The sequence below is a fragment of the Dipodomys spectabilis genome, unplaced genomic scaffold (assembly GCF_019054845.1).
Source record: "Dipodomys spectabilis isolate Male_0828 unplaced genomic scaffold, ASM1905484v1 ptg000524l, whole genome shotgun sequence".
Taxonomy (NCBI): domain Eukaryota; kingdom Metazoa; phylum Chordata; class Mammalia; order Rodentia; family Heteromyidae; genus Dipodomys; species Dipodomys spectabilis.
The window spans coordinates 207,675-229,603 of NW_024871201.1; the positions used below are offsets into that span (position 1 = coordinate 207,675).

Here is a 21,929-nt window from a genome sequence, read left to right on the forward strand (position 1 = left end):
ATGACTTATGCCTCATCCCTCAGAAAACTCCTGTTGATAATTTTACCAGTAGATTATCATGTATTTCTCAGACATGGCTTTTGTTTTCTCCTAGCCAGAGCTCTGCACACATTGCCACACAAGCTAATGTTGAAGTGACTCCTATAGACAGGGTGATTATTTTGTCCAAATGCTAAGTGCAGCATCTCCCTTATTCTCATGTGCCTTGGTAATTGTATCAAATAATTGAGTCCTTGACTAGTATAAGCAAAGCTCTGGGTAAAGATGCAGCTCAGTGGTAGAGTACATGTCTGGCATGCACAAAGCTCTCAGTTCAGTACCCAGTACCAAAAGGAGGAAAGGTAACAAATGTTAGGCTCTGCACATGATATATTAGGAGTCAAGGCAAAACACCCAGATTGGCATTGAGGAGTTGTGTCATGAGGGAACACTGGTAGAATGTTTGTAGGTGGAAATAAGAGAGTCCCTTGATATGTGTACCCTTTTAGAAAGCAGAGGTAGGAATGGGGGATGAACCTCTGGTAGAGAGCCTAGGCCATCAAAGGAAGAAGCTGTGACATGTATGTTGCCCTAATGGGACCAGAGTCTAAAGTGGCACCATCATACCAGGCCATGGCTCTACAAGAACAGGTTTGTCAGAAGAACCTTCTTGCATTGGAGTGATTTATTTTGACCACTTTGGCCTTGTTAATCATATTTCCTTATGCTGTTTTCTTTTTTCTTCCAACTTGTCATACCTATAGCAGATCTTGTCCAGGAGACCCATTCTCTCTAATTTCATTCTCTAAAAGTCTCCCAGTTTATAGCTGTACATATCCTAGACCAAAAAAGTATGGGGTGGATTTTCTGTCAGACATAGATTGAAACTGAAAGGTATTTTGAAGTAGACTTTGACAAGGTTCTGATATTGACATCGTTGTGTTGATAAATCCTGGAACTGACCAGCTTCTGGTCTAATTCTGAGGTGACAGTGGAAGAGAACTGGTGATAGGAAATCACGGACCAATGTGATTTCAAACCCTTGGCAGGTACATCTCCATTCATGGATGTGCTATCAGCCAACATACAGATGTCTGTTAAGGAGAGATGGCTGGGAAAAGGAAATATATTGGCGACAGAGGAGACCAGCCTTTGGACAAGTGGTTGCCTTTCAGTGTGAGGCAGACAAAGAGTGCCTATGGATACAGAGATATTTTCAGGAAGCAAGACAGCTTCACTCACATCTTGTTATCCACAAAATCATCTGAGAATAACTCTGTAAACTCAGAGGTGAGAGACATGTGCTTTGTGCTTCTGCACCACTGCTTTGCTGCGTGGCTCTATACGTTCTTCTGAAACCTCCTTCTGAGCTGGCCCACAATGTGCCCAGGAGGTGGGAAGTGGAGGGGACTTGGCAGCTTGGCTGCTAATCACTGTGGCCACACTGACATGTGGCAGTACACATGTGATGGGCATCGGCTCCATGCTAGTTGTATGTGCCCAGTGGGAGCTTTGGCTATTACTAGGAGAAAGTAACAGTTCCTCTGTCGTTGGGCCATCTCCCAGGTCAGGATGTCTTCATCTGCAGAAGCTGGAACTTTGCCATAGCTCTCATCTTGCCAGGTTTCTTTCTGTTTTTCAATTTTCTCGTTCTTTCTTTGTTTCTTTTCTTTCTTTGTTTTTTGTTTCTTTTCTTTCTTTGTTTCTTTCTCTCTCCCTCTCTGTCTCTTTTTCTTTCTTTATCTCTTTGTTCCTTTCTTTCTTTCTTTCTTTCTTTGTTCTTTTTCTCACCATGGGTCTTGAACTCTAGGCCTAGGAACTATCTCTCAGCTCTTCAGCTCAAGGCCAGCTCTCTATCACTTGAGCCATAGTGCCACTATCAGTTTCCTGGTGGTTTATTGGAGATAAGTATCTCAAGGGCTTTCCTGTCCAGGCTGGTTTTTAACTGCCATACTCAGATCTCTACCTCCTGAGTAGCTAGGTTGACAGTCAAGGGCCATTGGTGCCCAGCTTGACAGGTTTCTTATTTGTGCAAGATAACAATGGCCATGTTCTGTCCTGTGAGGAGTTTCCCTGTCATCCTACAACACTGATGGTCTTAGTGTTGTGGCAGAGCACACAGTAAGGGGGCTTTCTATGCATGCACATTGACTAGTATCTGAAAAGGCAGCTTGCAATGGCCAGGAAAGCTCCACAATTGCATACATCTCAACTTGGACTGGGCATGAACAAATTTTAAGTTCTAGTGTTGGTTCTTTTCCTTTGTGCACAGCTTGAGCAGGTTGTTTCCAGATGCCTGTCATTTAACTCAGTTACTCAATTAAGTCATCTGCTCTTTCTATGAGTCTGACTTAAATGACTGCTTATCAGAGGCCAATAACTGATTTTAAGGCTAAGTGAAACACAGTTAGTGCTCAGGCATGTTGAGTAAGAGTGCTATATATATAATGTACAGCTGCATGGTACTTGTGTTGTACACTTCTCATATCTTCACTGAATTCTAACTATTTCTTTTTGGGTCAGGGTCCGGTTGTGGGGCCTGAACTCTGGGCCTGGGCACTGTCCCTCAGCTCTTCTGCTCAAAGCTAAGACTCTACCACTTGAGCCACAGCGCCCCTTCTGGCTTTTTTCTTTTTGCTTATGTGATGCTAAGGAATCAAACCCAGGGCCTCATGCATGCAAGGCAAGCACTCTACCAATGAGCCACCTTCCCAGCCCCACTCTAAATATTTCCTATACAGAAGAAAGAAGCCATTCATTTTTGGCTTCTTTGCATAGGTATCTGAATCCAGCTAATGAGCCCATCTTACATTTGTTGGGGTTTTTTTGGTAGTTTATGGTTTGATTGAACTCAAAGCCTCATACATACTAGGCATGCACTCTACCACACCTCCAGCCCCCTTCTTGCTTTAAGTATTTTAAGTAATTTTTGGGCATTGCTCTTCCCTCACATACACCTCCCTCAGAGCTGGGATTGCAGGCATGAAAGACCTAGCCACAAGTATTTGGTTTGAAATGTTGTAATCCCATTGTTATTCTGGGTTCTCTAATTGGAGTTTTGTGGTATAGTACTAGAAGGCAGTGCCTTCTTACTTGACCTGAAATTATAAGCCTTAATCAGTGGACATAATTCTGCTCTAGACAATCAGAACCTCATATAAATGTGTGGACACTGCTCATTGTTGAACCATAATTCAGGATATGTTGCATGATTTTAAGCCTCACTTTTTATACGCACTCACTCGCGTGCACACACACACACACACACGCACACACCATTGTCTTCTCTGGTGACTTTGTACATTTTCTGTGAGACCACCTGTGTCCTCTCCTGTGCATCTTGGAGCTTCTCTCACCAATCCTGCTATTCTCCAGCCTGTTCCCTCCTCCACTGTCCAGTCTCTGACCTTGAGAGAGGCTGAAGTTTTGTAGTACTGGGATTAGAAAAAGAGAAAAGATAGATACACACATTTAAGCAGAAACCGCATCTCTTGAACTTTTAGGTGATTTTAGATGCACGTTTTCATCAGATCCTCACTCCTACTTCTTCTACTAGCCTCCCACTGCCATGTTCTTCTCCTGGCTCCCACAGAAGGCTCAGCTGATATTATAGGAAACAAAAACATTGTGCTTCTGCAAAACCTGCATTGCTGCTGCTTTGAGTGAATCTATTTTTGTCATGAGAATTTTTCTTAATGGAATATGGGAGAATCAGAAAAAATAATTATTTAAAGCAGTTTCACTTAAAACCTTTTTCTTTCTTACTCAGTTTATTTAAATTAACTTATATGCCTAAGAGGGACATTACACAAAACCATCTTTCTATGTATATTTTTTTTGCTTCTTTCTGTGGTGTCATGTTTCAAATTCCTTAAACTTTTTGACACTAAGATCCTCATTGTTACAAATATCCAGAATGGAAGGGAAGGGAAATGAGAATGGAGATCAACTAATATCTTACATTGTCCACTGTCTGGGGCTGCTATTTCCACTATTGGAATTGATGATGGCCAGATTGCAGATTCATTGTCATGAAACAGCCCTTACATCATTGATAAAACTGAGTAGCTTGGGTTCCAATTATAGCATTGGGCTTTTGGTGTCTGCATGAGTCTGAAGGACCCAAAAGCAAGCTCCTCTGCACAGAAGTGAGGTATCCTCTCCTGATACAGTGAGATAGTGTGGGAAGTTTTCAAAGGAAGAGGCTATTACTCAGCATTCCTATATTAGAGAATTTGGAGAGAGAGAGCAAAACAAACCCATAAACTGCCCCTAGAACTTGACTTCTTCCCACTCAATCCTTCCTCTTTCAGATAATAAAGCTGAGTATGCTGAGGAAGGCAGCACACTACTACCTAATTCAGATCTTGTTGCCTGGATTTCCTAGACAATTCCTACTCCCTTCTGTGATGGTCTGACTTAATATCTGACCTTTTCAAGTGTCTTCTCAGAAGGAATTCTGTCTTCAAAAACTAACTTTGTGGCAAATCTTTAACTCAGTTCACAGATAATCCAGTGGGAACAAATACTAATTGAGTATGCTGCATTCTACATCTTTTAATGATTATGGGCTTTAATTGTAAGTTTTAAAAGTTATATATAAAAACCAGGAGCCAGCTAGTGCATGCCTGTAATCCTAGCTACTCAGGGGTCTGAAATCTGAGGACTGCAGTTTGAAGTCAGCCCAGACAAAAAAGTTCATGAGACTCTTATCTCCAATAAACTACTCAGAAAAAGCTGGAAGTATTGTTGGAACTCAATTGGTAGAACACTAGCCTTGAGCACAAAGAGGCTCAGAGACAGTGCCCAGGCCCTATGTTCAAGAACCATGGATAGCAAACAAAATCCTATATATACTTAACAAAATTTTACACATCTTCCTCTTTAGGTCCATCATAATCTCCTACCACAAGACACACTGCAGCTGGAATTTTGTAGTTCATGTTTCTCCAGCTTTGTGGCCTGGGGAGGTCTCTCCTGACAGGTCATTTCTACAAAGCTTTGATGGGTGGCTGTGTTTTAACAAACTGAGTTCCTGTTCAACTCATGTTTACAAATGAATACACACACCATCATGGCACCGTTCCTCTGAGCAGGGCTGCTGGTGAATTTAGCATGGATCTCTGAGACACAGACATAATTTCATTTGGCATTATTATTAATCCAGGCAAAATATAAATTGCAGCTGTAAAACATTATATCAATCCCATTGAAAACCTGGTATTGATTTTCTTCATAGATTTTTGAGACCAGAATTTTTTTTTTATATTGGTACAAATATATCATGGGATAAGCATGGAATAGTGGACAGTTTTTGATTCTTATGTGTTTATGTACAACAGTTTTATCATTAAACCCCAGCTTTCTAACAATGCCTTGGGATATCTCATTTAGAATCATGAGAAATTAGTGTAGCTTGCTCATTTAAAGGAATCAATTCTCGCATAACACAAAAACATTACTAACCTTGGGGGCAAATGACAAGGCTGCGATGAGGTCAGCCTCACCTAATGGACTACACCTCACACCAGTTGCTGGAATCTGCATCTGCAAGCCCTGTTCTCTTGTGTTATGTACAAACCTCCCAACCTCCCTCATTACAATATAATCTAGCAGGAGGCAGATGTCTACATCTGTAATCCTAGCTACTCAAAAGTCAGAAATCCATCCATACAATCTTGACCAGCTCAATTAGAAAAGTCTGTTAAAATTGAGCCTCCAAGTGATTAGTACAAACAGGACTGAAAGTGTGATTCAAATAGCCAAGTGCCAGTCAACTAAACAGAAAACCCTGAGTTCAACCCTCAGGACTTGTAGGGGGTTGGGGGGTAAGGGGAGAGGCAGCACTATATTCCATCTTGATAGTATTCAGAGGACGGAGAACTAGTAGGAAGTGTCTCAATGACTGTTGTCAGTCAAGCCCTGGCTTAGAACTCTGTGTATGAAAAGTTGTAGTTGTTCTTCAGTGGTCAGACTCAAACTACATAAAAAGAATAACTTTGTATGTAGGTAGGAATAAATTTATGCTTTGGCCTACTGCGTGAAATCAGAACAAGAAACCACCTTTGAAAATAGAATCAGCTTTATGGGAGGAGGCTGAGGAAGAAGCTTATTCCCTATATAGTATAGCATCAACCTCCCTGGAACTACAAAGCCTGTAAAAATAAACTCCAGCAAAGCATTGGCTGCGCCTTATGGCAAGTTTTTGTCCCCTGCTTAGACCACCTCCCCCCATGGCTGCTTTGCTCTCCAATTTCCTGTGGCAGTAGCATCCACCAGCACATAATGGGATACCGGCAACGGGATGCTTGCTGATCTTTCTTTCCAACCTCATGTCTTAAATTAGTCTGACTCCATATCCCTAAGTTAATTTACTCCAGTTTATAAGACCTTAGAAAATACCTGTTGTTTCCAGATTCAATGTGTAAAGTCTCCTAGCAGGGGCAGGTTTTATCCGTTAGTCAATAACCGTTCAGTCAGTACCAGACAATCTTGGTGCTAAGTTCACTCTAAATTTTCCCTTTCTTGGACACAAGAAATCCCTCAAGTCACTGTGATGCTTGGGTCTTCAAAGAGAGAAAGTTGGAAATGCTACATATATTGATCAGAATGTCCTAGAGGCACTGTAAATACCAAAGCAGTTCTGGCTATGTCACCTACAACCGGTGGCAGCAGTCACCCTTGTATGATATCCAGGCTGTAGGTAAGCCTTTGAAACCTGCAGCAAGTAGATCGACAGACTACATTTTCTTGGAGGAGGCTTTTTAAAAAATCTTAGTTTTTATGATTTGCAAATTTTCTCTTTGGCAACTTGCAATCTAGAATAGATTTTTGTCATCTGCTCACACATGCAATGTTTTTACTTGTTCCCCATTTACTTTTTTAACTTTAGAAACTTGGTGAATACTTTAATTCAGTTTAAGAAGCCTAATATTGTAGCAGTAAAGGGCCCAGCCATTGGAGTAGGAGCATCCATATTGCCTCTTTGCGATGTGGTTTGGGCTATTGAAAAGGCTTGGTTCCAATCACCCTATACCCCCGGACAGGATCCAGATGGCGGCTGTAATGTTATTTTTCCCAAGATTATGGGAGGCGTGTCTGTGAGTACCTTCGTTGAAAAATTATTTTAGACAATGTCTTAAAGACCTATGGTATGGATGTTGTTCTACTCAGAGTATCCGGTGTGTTCTTTGGGAACATTTCATCAATGTACTTGGTTGATGTACTGCTGTGATCCTTCCCAGGGGAAGGCCATTCCTCCCATGAGGAGCCTCCAGATCTGCATAAATCACACTGATATCCAGTTTTCAATCAAGAATTGTTCTCTAACTTCACAAGCTAAAAGCTGCCCTTTTAAAGTGGCAGTGGGAGGCCATGCACCAGTTGCTCACACACACCTGTAATTCTAGCCTTTTGGGAGGCTGATACCAGAAATGCAGTTTGAAGCCAGTATAGGCAGAGAAAACCAAGAGATTCTTATTTTAGTTAGAATGGAAAAAGCCACAAGTGGACCAGTGACTGGAATGGTAAGAGTGCCAGCCTTGAACAAATAATCCAGGTTAACAGCCAAGGGACCTGAGTTCAAGTCCTAGTATTCACAACGCCACCCCCTGCAACTGTACCAATACACCTCTGCCAACAAACACACAAAAGCAATTAGGGATCAAACTTGCATAAATAAAAGAAGTGAGGAGATGGGTTCAGTATAAATTTGTGGTTCATTTTTTCCCTATTGAAATTAGCCCAATCATGATGAGAGATTGTATTTGCATTTTCTCAATTACATACACCTGTTCCTTAGTTCTAGAGAGAGACTGAGAGAATTGGTAGAGAAGGGCATCCACAGAGATTGCACTCTGTTGAAGGGAGGGACTGGATGTCAGATTGGATAGAGGAACAAGTGAAACTCCTTTAGCTCCATCACTGAGTGCCCATAGTTTGACCTGGCCAATTATCATGATGCTGTCTTCATACCCATCAATGTGGGGAGTGCTGGAAGACCACTATATCATGGAGAATGGCTGTAGCTGAGGGAGTTGCAGAAGGAACTGAGAGCCCACAGCTGGAGTAGCAGTACCTCCCTTTGGGGTTCATAACTACGTTTACCTCTGTGTCACTGGGACCTACCTCCTCATGCAGAAACATCCAGGACCTGGGGGTATCACTTCCTTAGGGAGCCTACAATGAGAGGAGATAGACAGTACAATTTCAGGCAGTCTTGGGAGCAATGAGAGTACAATGAAGAAGAAAATGTGTGTCTCCTCTCTGAAATTTCAGAGGGTAAGAGTAACTGAGGAGAGAGAGCTGTCAGTCACTGCTGAGTGGGTAGGGTTGAGAAGGAAGGAACATTGGAGCTGGGAGTGGCCTGTGCAATCCTAACTATTTAGGATGCTGAGATTTGGACTATCATTATTCAGGACCAGTCCAGGCCAAAAGGTGGGTGACATCTCCTCTTAAGCTAGGGATGCATATCAACTTCACTACAATAGGAAGCCTAAAATAGGTGAGTCCAGGCCCTATAATGTACCTGGATAGGAAGCAAGACCACAACTGAAAAATGACCAGCACAAAATAGTAGTGTAGCTCACCTACCTACCAAGTCCAAGACACTGACTTCTAACAGGTGTACCATGAACAAGTATAAGGTTGGGGACCTCGGTGTCTCAGTGTTATGCACAGAGATGGCTGTAGCATCTGTTGCTCTGTGGACTCCTGGCAAGGAGGAAGAGTCCTTCCACATCCCTCAATCTATGCCTACCAAGACAGCAAATGCTGAGTGGAACCCCTCATGATGTCTAAGCATGGAAGTTTGGTGGGCACTTTTGTTCCTCAAAGGAAAAGAGAGCAGGGATCTGCAGGACCAGACAGACTCCTGAGTGAGAGAAAGGCAGAGGGAGGCAATGTTGAGGTTAGCATGGGGTTTGTGTTTAGTGACTAATATGACTTCAATGGAAATGTTCTGGCTTTGATTATGACATGTGCATCTAGGGAGAGCTGGGGTAGTCCAGGGAAACACTTGTGTAAATTTTCCATAGGTTGAAACTTACTCTAAAGTCTAAGTTGTTTTTGAAAACTGAAATGTGGAGAAGTTGTAAAAAGCACACAGCCCCCCAGTACTGGCACTGTTCTCTGTAGATGTACCTGCCCTATCCACCCTTCTACTGGTGGGTGCTTGTCCCCAGGGTGCCTCATGCCCCGTCCCTTTGTGCTGCTCAAGCCAGAATAGCTGCTGTTGGGCAGGGAGGATCAGGAAGCCCTGTTGCACCATGTACCAACAGGGCCTCCTTCCCTTGGAGGCATAATACATTACAGAGCTCTGCAGCACCCTATCATTTCTATGAATTGGAGCTTACAACACTTGAGCTTTGCCTGCATTAGGCCCCGACAACTTCAGAACAGCCTTTTGAGGACTTCTGAGACCTGGAGGGAGAGGCCTGGAATGCAGCACCTGTTCCCATTGAGCAGTGAGTTTTCCACAAGGAGCTAACAGGCTGAGAACCTTGGGAATGAGCAGTGCAGGGTGGCTAAACCTTGGTACTCCCTGCTAACATGCCAGGCATTCACTGACCTTTATATGCTAGCCCTCTGTGCCCACCAAACCATGGCCACTTGGTGTATTGTCTGATAAGCCAGGAAGTGATTGGCCAGCAACCAAGAATGACCAGTGTCAATGGGATCATAAAGTTGAATGTACTGTCCCTTTATGAGAGATCCCTGGTAGATGTGAATGTACTGTTGCAATTGACAACTCTTTCCATCAACTCATCCCTCCATTTATAACTCAATTCACATCCTACACCCTACGCCTAGCAGTCCAGGTTCACAACCAGTACTGTTCAGACCCAATACTTTGACATCAATTAAATGTCCAGTGCAGCCCCATTTGGGGTTATTTTCTTTTTTGTCACTATAGGATGATAGTGTAAAAAGTTACCAGTCCCCTCATTGGCCTGCATGCCCACACTCTCTGAACACAACCAATCCTGAGCCATTTCTAAAAGCTAAAATTCTTAGTATAAAGGTGTCTTCTCAGAAATTCCATGCCAAGTTTTAGGCTCCTGTCTTTTCTTCACTTGTAACCTGACATACCTTCCTTGGGCAGATTATTAAGTTTTTCTGAAACTTGGCCAGCAAACTGAGAAGTGTAAAGTTTGGGCTCAGTCTCAGCCTCCTGCTTCCTTGAAATCCAAGAGTCCCACAAGGACAAGAAGGTATTCTGCCCTCACATGTGAGGACCATGTTAAGCACATGACAGAATGGGGGTAGGTCCCATAGTGCTCCACCTGACATTGAAATGCTGTTTTGTCCATTTTACTATGCTGTGTGCACCTGGCCCGACCAAATTAAGGGTAGATCTTTAAGCTCATTGTGAGTTATTACTGAAGAAGTTGACTTGCTAACAATTAAATGCTAATTCTTTCACTAAAGAATCCTTATTTCAGGAACAGGTTATGATCATTGCAAGCAATAATCTGGGGAGTGTGTGGATGTGCAATGGTATGGGAGGATGAGGGTAAAGTAGAGGAAAGACTAAGTAAATTTGGATAAACACCATCTAGCCAAATGGCATTTTGGAAGTGGAATCTTTGTACTGAATGTTGACAGTGGTAGAATTCTTGATAGTTCATTGTGTTTAGAAAGATTCAAATTTGTTTGAAGTCTCTGTAGTATAAGCAACTGCACCTTGATTAATATTCAGTGTACACAAAAAGTGCATGAGTGCATGAAATTGTACACATACACACACATACACAAATTTGGAATTGAAGAGAGGCTATTAGTACAGACCTGGGACTAAAGAGCCTGTGCTACACGAAGCACAAAGTGACCTATACTATGACAGCTGTTGCTCAGATTGTATGATCACCTTAAGCCATACTTCCAGCCCTTTTTGTGATTATTTTGAAGGTGGAATCTCAAGACTTTTCTGCTTAGGCTGGACTTGGAGCCACCATCCTCCAGATTTAAGCCTCCTTAGTAGCTAAGATTACAGGTGTGAGCCACCAATCCTGGCCTACTACTTGTGCATTTAAGTGGGAAACGGTTAACAGCCTTGAATCAGTCATTCACACTCTTGGGAAAATTCAGGAATTCCTTTCATTGTCCTGCACATCCAGCCATTTGGAAAAGAGAAAAGCACAAGTCAGGAATGACTCCCTAGTAACAAACAGATGTGTATGGAGCTAGCTTGAAAGAAGCAAGACGGGCCACCATACCAGTATGATGGCTAGAAACAGATGGCTCCAGTGAGACCAGATGAAGAGAACCAGGTAAGGGCATGAATAAAGGCAAATGGTAGAGAGCCATGTTAGAGCTATTGACTGACAAGGGCAGAAAACATAAAAAGTAGTAATGAGACTAGGCATGGGGTACGTGCCTATGATCCGCATACACATGTAGCTTAGCCCAAAGGCCTACTTAGACCCTATCTTAAAAAAAGAGAAAAGTGACTGAGGAGAACAGAGTGGAACCACTATCACTGGGTTCTCTGGACCTGAACATGTTGCCATATACTGTGTTGAGAATATACCTCCTGCTTGACTGGAGGGACTAGGATGTGGTTTCTCTAGTGTATGTTGAGAAAGAAAATGATGCTCTAAGATGGGCAAATTCAGTGGTCCTAGGGCCCCTCTCCTTTATCCACTCTCACTTTTCTGCCTTGAAGCACCGAGTTAATAAAAAGAACAATGTTTAGTGAGATTTCCAATAAGTGTTTACTTATACACCATCTTTTTACCCTAAGATGTTACTTTGTCAATCTGTGGCTAAGCAGGACATTCCACAATTTTCAGAAGCTCATGACCTGTCCAAGACTGTGCTTAAATGCCAGCCTCACTTAGGGTGATGTTGTGGAATCTTGCAAGGCTTTCTGCTGAGGAACAGGTTCCTTGCAACTGTTTTCATCCCGCTTGCTTCTCTTGAAGGGTGGTGAGTCAGCCACACCTGTGCCCTCCAGCATTTGCTCATGTGCTCTGGGCACTGTGTGGAATTAAAAAAGCAGTGGAAACTGTAGTACCCTCTGGGCAATTTTCATGAAGATTGCATCTCTTGAGAAGGGAGACTCTATCCACCGCTTGTTTACCTGAAGCCCAGAAGCCCTGGGTCTGGTTTTCAGCACTGCCAGGGAAACACAGAAGGAAGTCATCATTTCAACCCATTCTCCCCTCCTCACACTTCATGAGCATCTGGGAGCCTGTTGCTGGAATGGTGCAATCCACACACTTTCCTCTGGAACCAAAATGAAAACCTGGTACAAAATTAAAGCCAGTGTAATGTGAATAAGCTTGCATTGATGTATACACTATTACATGTTGTAAAAACAAAAGAATGTTCACTTCCTTCATGCAATCATTCGAAGTCATGTGTCAGACTCACCCCGCATGACAATAATTTTGGGAACATCAAAGTCCTGGCTGCTTTGTCTCTTATAGTTATATCCATATGGTGAAACGTGATGTCTAAGATGATATCCAGCAGGAAGAGCCTCAGCCATTAGAACATGGGCTCTGTGTCTCAGGAACAAGTCACTTTTCGTAACTCAGAGAGGAAAAGAAACCCCAGAGAGCCATTCCATGCCTGGTTCACTTCCATAAGATTAACAATTACTTGGCATTATTAATGGCTCATTGTCTTGCATATGAAGAGTTCACACATGGGAGCTGGCATTAGAGGACAGAGTGCAGATAAAGGAAGTTAAAATAATAACCTCAAACCAAAGCAGACCTTTTTTAGTTCATATTTTTGGATTATCAATGAGGTTATGTCTTTCTCTTAATCACCCAGCCCATCTGCAAATTGGATCATGACCCCACACAATTCATACTTGGTGTCTACTAGCACCCCCCCCCCCACAGGATCGGGGGTTTGTGAGTACCCATCCTCAATGTTGACATTGAGGAATGAGGCCCCCTCTGTCTGCTTGCATCATGTTTCACATCACATCACTCTGCTTTCTTTCAGGCCAATGAAATGTTGATCAGTGGATGGAAGCTCACCGCACAGGAGATATATGGAAAATGCCTGATGTCCCAGGTTTCTGGCCAAGGATGTCATGGTTCTAATCAAGGAGCTTGCTTCCTGTAATACAGTTGTTCATGTAGTTGGTTCTTTTTTCCTTCATGTTTTTTTTGTTGTTTATTTTATTTCCCATCCCTTCCTCTTCCCCTTCACCCCCCCCAACCAAAGTTGTAAAGTTCATTTTTTGACAAAACATCTTATACATCTGTATCCCTATTTAAACAATTTGTTTTTTCCCTTAGTTGGTTCTTTTACATGTTAGTTTAAAAAATAAAATCTTAGGCTGAGAAGGTGGCCCAGTGATAAAGTGCTTGCCTAGTATGCATGAAGCCCTGGGATCAATTCCTCAGTAACTACAGACCCAGAAAAAAGTCAGAAGTGTTTCTGTGGCTCAAGTGTTAGTGTGCACAAGCACTGAGTTCAGGCCCCAGAACTTACAAAAATGAATAAATTAATAGTTGATCGGCTATTGCCACTTAAGGCCATAAAAAATGGGCAACAAGGCTCAGGACTTTTGCCCCAAGAGCTTATGTCTCTGCCCACAAACAGGGTGATAAGGATCATGTGTCTCACTTTCCAATAAATATAAAACCCTGAAATGATGAATGGATTGATACAATGTGGTATATATGTATGAAGTTGCACACACACACACACACACACACACACACACACACACACACACACACACAGAAATCCCACTCATCCATCGGAGAGCATGATAAATACCATTTGTAACAAAGTGGAAACACTGGGAAAGTATTATATTACGGGAAGTAATCCAGACTCAGAGAACACAGGCTGCATGGTTTCCCTTATTTGTGGCAGCTACAATGCTCCACTAATTCCAGAAGCAAATACACTGGGTTGTATGCTAATGCTGACAGATGAATTAACTGAAATATAATGGACTCTATGAAGAGCAGAAATAGTGAAATATTTTTTCCTTTAAGGAAATGTTTAATAGTCTGCAAGAAAAAAAAAAAATCCAAAAGTGTGTCAGGCAATCCATTCACTTGTTAATATCTTAGAAAGAAGGGTGCTCTCACTGCAGTGGGCCAGACTAAACATAGTCACACACATTTTTGAGACTAAAAATCCAAAGCCTACTGACATCACAAATAAATGTGTCTTGTTAAAAGTTTTAATCTATTTCTAGTTCCTGACTTTCCAGACCAAGAATTATTTTCTTACAAGGGAATATGAAAACATAAACATACATTTCTGGAAATGAGCATGAGGTTATTTGTTCTTTCTCAGAAGTTTGTCTCAATGAAAACAAACAACTGAACTTAAATGCTGAAGAATATAAATGTATTACTCCATCATACCATGAAAAGAATGTAATCTGTGAGCAAGGTAAACATGACCAACCAAAATAAGGCAATTAACAGAAGTCTCATAGAAGTAAATTTCTTCTTTCTCATTGCCATCTTAAACCCTTCACCTCTGTGTTCTTCTGGTACACAAATGAGAATCTGGCAGACCTCTTAAGGAGCAGAGCAGAATGGACAGTCTCCACACAGGCCAGATGAGCACAGTGAGTTGACAGGTACCCAAGGTAGGTATTTCAGTATGGGAAGCTGTTGGAATGATCCTTTCCTCATAATCCAAACAGTCACATGCTCATGGCAAGGTCCAGAAATGTCGAAGTGAGACTTATGAAGGTCACAGGTGAAAAAAGGCAATAATCTAGAATAAAAGATAAATGTTTCAAACAGGACTGTGGTAGGGCATACCAGGACTGTGGTAGGGCATAACTGTAATTCCAGAACTCAGGAACCTGAGGCAGGAAGATCTTCAATTTTAGTCCAGCTTGGCAATAAAGCAAGGTCTTGCCTTATGAAGCTCAGGTTTCCTATCATCACTTGCTAAAGAAAAACTACTTGCATGAGAAGCACCATCTGAGATTTCCATGGCACCCTCTCCGTCTTCACATTCATTGCCTTTACTAAGTTTTTTCTCTGTCACTATCCATTTCCCAGCTAATCAACTGCAATTCATCTCCCTTGTCCTTATCATCGGCACACAAAGTATTCTTGCCTATTCTAGTGCCATTCCCATTGTTTCTCTGCATTTTAAACAGTGTCCTGTCTTCATCTGAGTGATCATTTTCACTGTAACTCCATGGTATATTTGTGAGCTCAATGTACTAGATGTGGTTGTTTCTTTGGTCTCGGAGATAATTCAATATTTCAGGTGTCCTGAAATCCTTCTCCAAACTTGAGCCATGCTTCAGAGAGGGAGGGTGGCAGCTGTGCTCACTGTCCTAAGACTTGCACTTCTGACCTGTGGTGGACTCTTATTGAAAGCATGGATACTCTATGTCCCACTTCCTTTTCTTCTTGGGTCTGTTGGTGCCATCACCATAGACATGGTATCAGCTCGTGCTAGAATAATTCTTTGGAAAGAATAAGACAAAACCCAATAAAGGAAGCACAAGGAAATTATATATTGTTCAGTGTGAAAATATAAAATTCATAGTGAAGCAAAATTTATGGGGATCAAACCTCCATTTTCAGTGGCCTTGAATGTCAAGCCATCGTACTAGTTCTCTATGTCTGTGTGTAACATTTATAGTCAGGCTCTTCTTGTGGTCATGTAGGTCCTATTGACCACCAGGAGTCACTGGAAGTCCAGGGTACATTTGGTACATGGGTGGAAGGGTTCTCCTGGAGAACCATTTTGGCACTGACAGGCCAGAGATGAAGGCAAAAAGCCAAAAAGAAGGCAGCAGTAAATGTAGGGGAGGCTGCAACAGTGGCTACAGTCACAGCCTGAAACCCGAAGGGCTACAGCATGGTCACTGCAACCTTTGGAACTCATGTGCTCATGGGGAGCTCAATTAGCATGCACAGAGCAACGAAAAGTTGGGTATCCTGAAGCCAACGTCCAGACTGCTGTGGCGGTACAAACTGAGGATTGAGGGCTGAGAGTGGTCAGTCCAGAGGCCCAGTGGTTGGAAGGTAAGTACACATAATGGTCGCTTAAGCCCTGGAGTCATTTGACAAGGAAAATTTGTTGTTTCTTTTCCCCCTGTCTAAGCTGCCTTCCTACCATCACCCACACACCTCGCTTCCTCTAGCAAGAGCATAGTCAAGAGGCACCCCACTCAGCTTAGAAGAGATTTTGCAGTGGGCCCCTAATGATCCCTACCTCTTCAAGAGGCTGCAGCTGGAGCCGTCATTGGAAAGTTACATACAAACCCAGTGGGCACTCGAAAGGATGCCTGTGCTGCTGAACAGAAGTATGAGAAGCTGAGACCATTTGAATGTGGTGATGGAGGTGTGGCTCAGTTGGTAGACTGATAGCCAATGAACCAAACGGTCAGGTCCTGAGTTCAAGTCCTCATCTAGAACCAAAGAAGAAAGAGTAAAAAAGATCCTTTGTAGCATTTTTTACATTTGACATTCGTCCTATACTCTCACTAAATATATCTCTATATACCTATAAGAAATAAATTTATTCCTTTGTTGTTGGGCTTTAGCTTCATTTTTACATTACTGTATTTTGTAACCCAGGACATCATCAGTCATACTTCCACTCCATTTTTCTTTCTTGGTTCATTTTTTTCTTATCTATTCTAAGAGACTGAAGTCCAGACAAGGGCTCTGGCCATCATCTCTTTTTGCCCACATCCCTACTTTTTGCCTTTGTATCTTGTGTGTGTGTGTGTGTGAGAGAGAGAGAGAGGGGGGGGAGAGAGAGAGAGAGAGAGAGAGAGAGAGAGAGAGAGAGAGAGAGAGAGAGAGAGAGAGAGAGAGAGAGAGAATAACGTAGAGAGGGGTTACAATTACATGGGCAAGGTAATGAGTACATTTCATATCAAGCATTGTTGCCTCCTCCTTACCATCCATTCCCATCTCTTCCTCATCCCATCCCCACCACGTCCCATAGTTTCCCTTATTTGCAATAATTAATATATGTCTGACACAAGCAGAAATGGTCAGATAAATGAAATGAACCCAGAGATAAGGTCTCATTTTTTTCTTGCCTTTGTATCTTTATTGGAGTCTTCAAACCTCATGCAATTTCCAGCCAGAAGTGATCTCCAATGGCGGTTCTCAGATGCAACCTCTAGACATATGTAGTCATGAGCTAGCAGCAGCCGACTTCTACTATAATTTATGCTGGTGATCTTCCAAATCATTTCTCAAAATCTAGGCTGTTCCTGATAGCTTGTAACCCATATCCTTCAGCTCTCACTCTCCTCAGAATCAAGGGTTTCAGGTTCAAACCACCAGCCTACAGCTTAAGACTTGTTTCATCTTCCTTTTTACCTTTTTTATCTTGATGATTCTTTAGAAATTAAGAGTTTCAATAAAACCATGGACTGGGGGCCTAGGAATGTGGCTTATTTGTAGCGTGCTTGCTTACCATGCATGAAGCCCTGGGTTCGATTCTTCAGTACCACATAACAGAAAAAGCCAGAAGTGACACTTTGCCCCAAGTGTTAGACCACCAGCCTTGAGCAAAAGAAGCTCAGGAACAGATCTCATGCCCTGAGTTCAAGCCCCAGGACTGGCAAAAACAAAAACCAAAAGCCAAAATCAAAAAATAAAAAAAGCAACAAAAACAAAACAAAACAAAACAAAAAACTATGGATTGCTGGTGCAGTTGACTCATACCTATACTCCTAGCTACTAATGACACTGAGATCTGAATGTTCCCATTTGAAGCCAGCCTGGGCAGAAAAGTCTGAGACTCTTATGTCAAATTAATGACAATAATCCAGAAGTGCAGCTGAAGTTCAAATGCCAGAGTTCTAACCTTTAATACAAGGAGCACAGGGACAGCACCCAAACCAGAATTCAAATATCTCTAATTGTTGGAGATTGTGGTTTGGTCAATTGAGCACTAGTCAATGAATGAAAATGGCAAGTATTGAGTTCAAGTCCTGGTTTGAGACCAGAAGAAAAAACAGAAAGTAAAATCAAAGAAACAGACATTATAATAATAACTGGGGGGTGGTCACAGAGCATAAGCAGGCCCTGCCTCCATTCCTCCCTCTTCCAGCCTTCTCTGACTAAGCAGATGGGCAGCCTGGCCTGACTTGCTGGCAGTGGAAGAGGCTGCTGGTTTTGGGGAATAGTACCAGTGCCCCCAGTCCCCAGCTCAAGTAGTCAATGAGGAAAAAGATTGTGTGGGAGAGGCCAGTGTTGCTGCTGCCTTAGGCTTCATCTCATGGCTGGCTCTCTGCCAACTTGGTCATACCTCCCAACTCCCTTAATGTCTATTTTTTTCAACATATATTTTATTTTACAGTTTTGTATTTTAATTTTTTAATGAATTTATTTAGTTTGTTTTTGGTTCTAGATAAGACATGAATTCAGGCCCTGGCCATGTCCAAGACCATTTTTTTTTGTTGGTCATGGGGCTTGATCTCTGAGACTGGGAACTGTCCCTCAGTTCTTCAGCTCAATGCAAGAGCTCTGCCACATGAGCTACAGTGTTACTTTTGGTTTTCTGGTGGTTAATTGTAGTTGAGTCTCACACACTTTTCGGCCCAGGCTGGCTTTGAACCATGATGTTCAGACCTCAGGTATGAGCCACTGGTGCCCATCCTAGACCATTTTTGTTCAAGGAAACTGCACAATAACATTTCAGCCACAGCTTAACTTCTGGCTTATTTTCCTTGTTGGGTTATTGGAAATAAGAGACTATCTTTTAAATATCTGGTTTCCTGGATACTGTTGACTCATGTGTCTAATCCTAGTTAAACAGAAGCTAAGGATTGCACTTTAGAGCCAACCTTGATAGAATCATCTGTGAGACAGAGCCAACCTTGATAGAATCGTCTGTGAGACTCTTATCTCCAATTAACCACCATAAAAGTGAAAGTGAAGCTGTGGATCAAAATTGTAGAGTCTTAGCCATGAGCAAAAATAGTGCTGGAACACCACCCAGGCCCTGAGTTCAAGCTCTGAGACATAAATAAATAAATAAATAAATAAATAAATAATGGCTTTCCACTGTAGGTGTCTCACACCTATAAACTTGGTAGTCAGGAGCTAAGATCTGAGGCTCACAGTTTGACGCCAGCCCGGACAGGAAAATTTGTGAGTCTCTTATCAGAAATTAGTAGAAAAGCCAAAAGTAGAACTGTGGCTCAAGTGGTAGAGTGCTAGCCTTGAGCAAAAGAAGCACAGTGATCATTAATTCTATCTCAGGGACTGCCTTTCCCAATTAAATAAATACATTAAAATGTTTAGGGCTTTGAGGAGTGACTAAGACTGCTGAGCATTAGCAAATGAGCATGAGCACTAGGTACCAAGCTGGAGTCCTGCTCTGACTAGGGCATGTGTGGGTCCTGCCACCCCACACCTTCACCATCTGGCTTACAGCAGGGGCAGGCCAAGCGAGATGGGGTGGAGGAAGAAACTGCTGGGTTTATGGAAACTTAAAGATGCTCCCAAACCCCGGCTTCAGTGGGAAAGTGAGTCAGGAGTTGATTTTCTGCAGGGGCATCTAGTGCTCCAGGGAGGCAGGTGATGTAGGAGCTAAGAATAAGGTTGATGTCTCTGCCTCTGTAGGGCAGGAAGGGAGCTTGGGCTGGGCACCTAGACCTAAGGAGCCAGCAAGTTAAGGTAGAGTAAAGTCTTGATGTAAGGGTCTGTTCCACATGTTGCCGTAAAGCAGCAAACCATGGGGTACCTGGAGCAAAGAACGTGCTTCTAGGCTCTGAATCCAGTTGGGGAAGGCTTGGATTTTGTCTTTGGTTCTAGGTTGGCTGGGGAAGGTTGTCTGCAGCTAGGCAGGGTCCAGCTGTGCTGCAGGCATAGAGCTGCTGCTGCCTGTCTGCTGGTTGGAGGAGGATTTTCTTTCTGGGCAGACTGTGAATCCAGATCCTCAGATTGCTGATTTTAAATAGCTAGGATTGCAGATGTGAGCCACCACCTCCTGTCTCATTTTAGAAGCCTTAATTCCTTTTTTTCCCCATATTTTTACCTCTAGGACCAGGACTCCCACAGGCCACCTTATGCTTTCATTCAATGGCTCTACTAATTTAGCCAGGCCTCCCCACCCCCTTAATGCCTCTTTTCTTCCAAATTTCCTTTTATTTTTTGTTTGACATTGTTAAATTTTCATTAATGAATTTATTTTTCTGTTGCTTCTAGCACTTGAACTTAGGGCCTGGCCACTATCCCAGGGTATTTTTGCTCCAGGTTAACATTCTCTATAACACATGAGCAATAGCTCAACTTTGTGTGTGTGTGTGTGTGTGTGTGTGTGTGTGTGTGTGTGTGTGTGTTTTAGAGACTTATTAGGAATAGGAGTCAAATTGAAATGACTGGCTTTTGGTGGGTGTGACTCACACATAAAACCCTAGCTATTCAGAAGATGAGATCTGAGGGTCAGAGTTTGAAGCCAGCCTGGGCATGAAAGTTTTTGAGACTCTTAGCTTGAAGTAACTACCAAAAGCCAGAAATGGAATTGTGGCTCAAGTGCTAGAATGCTTGAAAAAAAGCACCTCAAGGACAGAGTATAGGCCCTGATTTCAACCTCTAGGGATGCTCCTCACTAATGAATTATTTCAGGGCTTGGAAATGTGCCCCAGTGGGGAGAGTGCTTGATAATGAGCAAGAGTTTTCATACCGATTTCAAGTGCAAGCCTGTGAAAGATAACTAGTCTGAAGAGGAGTCTGAAATTCATTTTCTTTTTCTTTTCATCTGTCTTCTGTCTTAACTACCTTAGACTTCTCTGCAACTCTCACTCCACCTTCCAAATTCAGACAAGTGACTTCAAACTCTTCCCACTGAGCAACATTTTAACTCTTGACAGAAGCATTTAACTTAATTAATGAGCTAATATTAAAGACACAATTATTTATGTTCTTACAATCCAAGAGAGTAACCGTGTTGGAGAAAATTCAATTTTCTACATGAAAAAGTGGCTTAAAATATTTTCCAACCAGGAATAAAAAATAGTGAACAGGGAGTCATTTATTCAAATTAGGAAAAGTGATGATGAAGCTTTCAAAAGTGTCCAAACACATAGGATAGAAACTTAGACATGTTATTGGGAAAACAGATACTCTACTTACTCTAGCTGGGAAATTGTGTGTTTGTGTATGTGTGTGTGCGTGTGTGTGTGTGTGTACCTGCCGGAGCCTGCCAGCAATGAAAAGGAATCCTGATTTAGGGGGCGAGGATGAGGGAAAAAAAAGACATAAGACAAAGGATGGGGTCAAGATGTCTGCATTTCAAGACTGAAGCACCGTTTATTTTTAACTTTTCCTAATATATACTGTTAGAAGTCAAGAGGTAATATAAGGTTACTACAGTCCACAAAAATAAGAAAAATTTTGGTAAAAACAGAGTACAGTAAAAACTAGACAAGGTCAACTGGTTGAATGTAAAACAAACTCTGCAGACATAGCAAAGCAATCCCAGGCACCTGGTGTTATTCAAGTAAGCCAGTTTCTTGTATGTGACTTCAAGTGAGCACAAGGGTCAAGATGACCTTTGAGCTTTTCTGTCGGCTCCCAACATGTACCCACTACAGGTCTTCAGCTCAGGCCTTGGATCCTATCATCTGCTTATTCTGTGCAAGGATGGCAGTAACCACTGAGCCACAGGTCTTTTGGCTTTTTAATGGTTAATTGGAGATACATATCTCATAGATTTTCCTGTTTGGACTTAATCTTCTGATCCCCAGCAATCCTTGGATTAGTGTTACTGTGATGCTACCATAAAGTGACAGTTCATTAAACTGGGAACAATATGGAAGTACTTGTGCAAGATGCAAAGTAACCAAATTCATTAATTTGGGAATAACACAGGATCACATTAGAAGCCCAAAGCATAATCAAAACCTATTAGCTACAATGTATGAAACATCACATATTTATGGTGTAGAATATATACAATGAATTAAATCCTGAATCAAAAGTCTTTGCTGGGTTTTCTACTTTAAAAAAATCAGAAATAGA

General features: G+C 42.2%; 1 protein-coding gene across 1 annotated transcript; it reads left to right on the forward strand.

Annotated features, from left to right (window-relative positions):
* The first annotated feature begins 1,086 nt into the window (after positions 1-1,086).
* Positions 1,087-20,006, forward strand: LOC122099596 (chromodomain Y-like protein). The gene is given in 7 exon segments (XM_042670148.1): positions 1,087-1,269; positions 1,370-1,545; positions 6,872-7,079; positions 12,940-13,013; positions 13,015-13,075; positions 16,164-16,281; positions 19,951-20,006. Coding segments are annotated over 7 exon segments (876 nt in total).
* Positions 20,007-21,929: the final 1,923 nt, after the last annotated feature.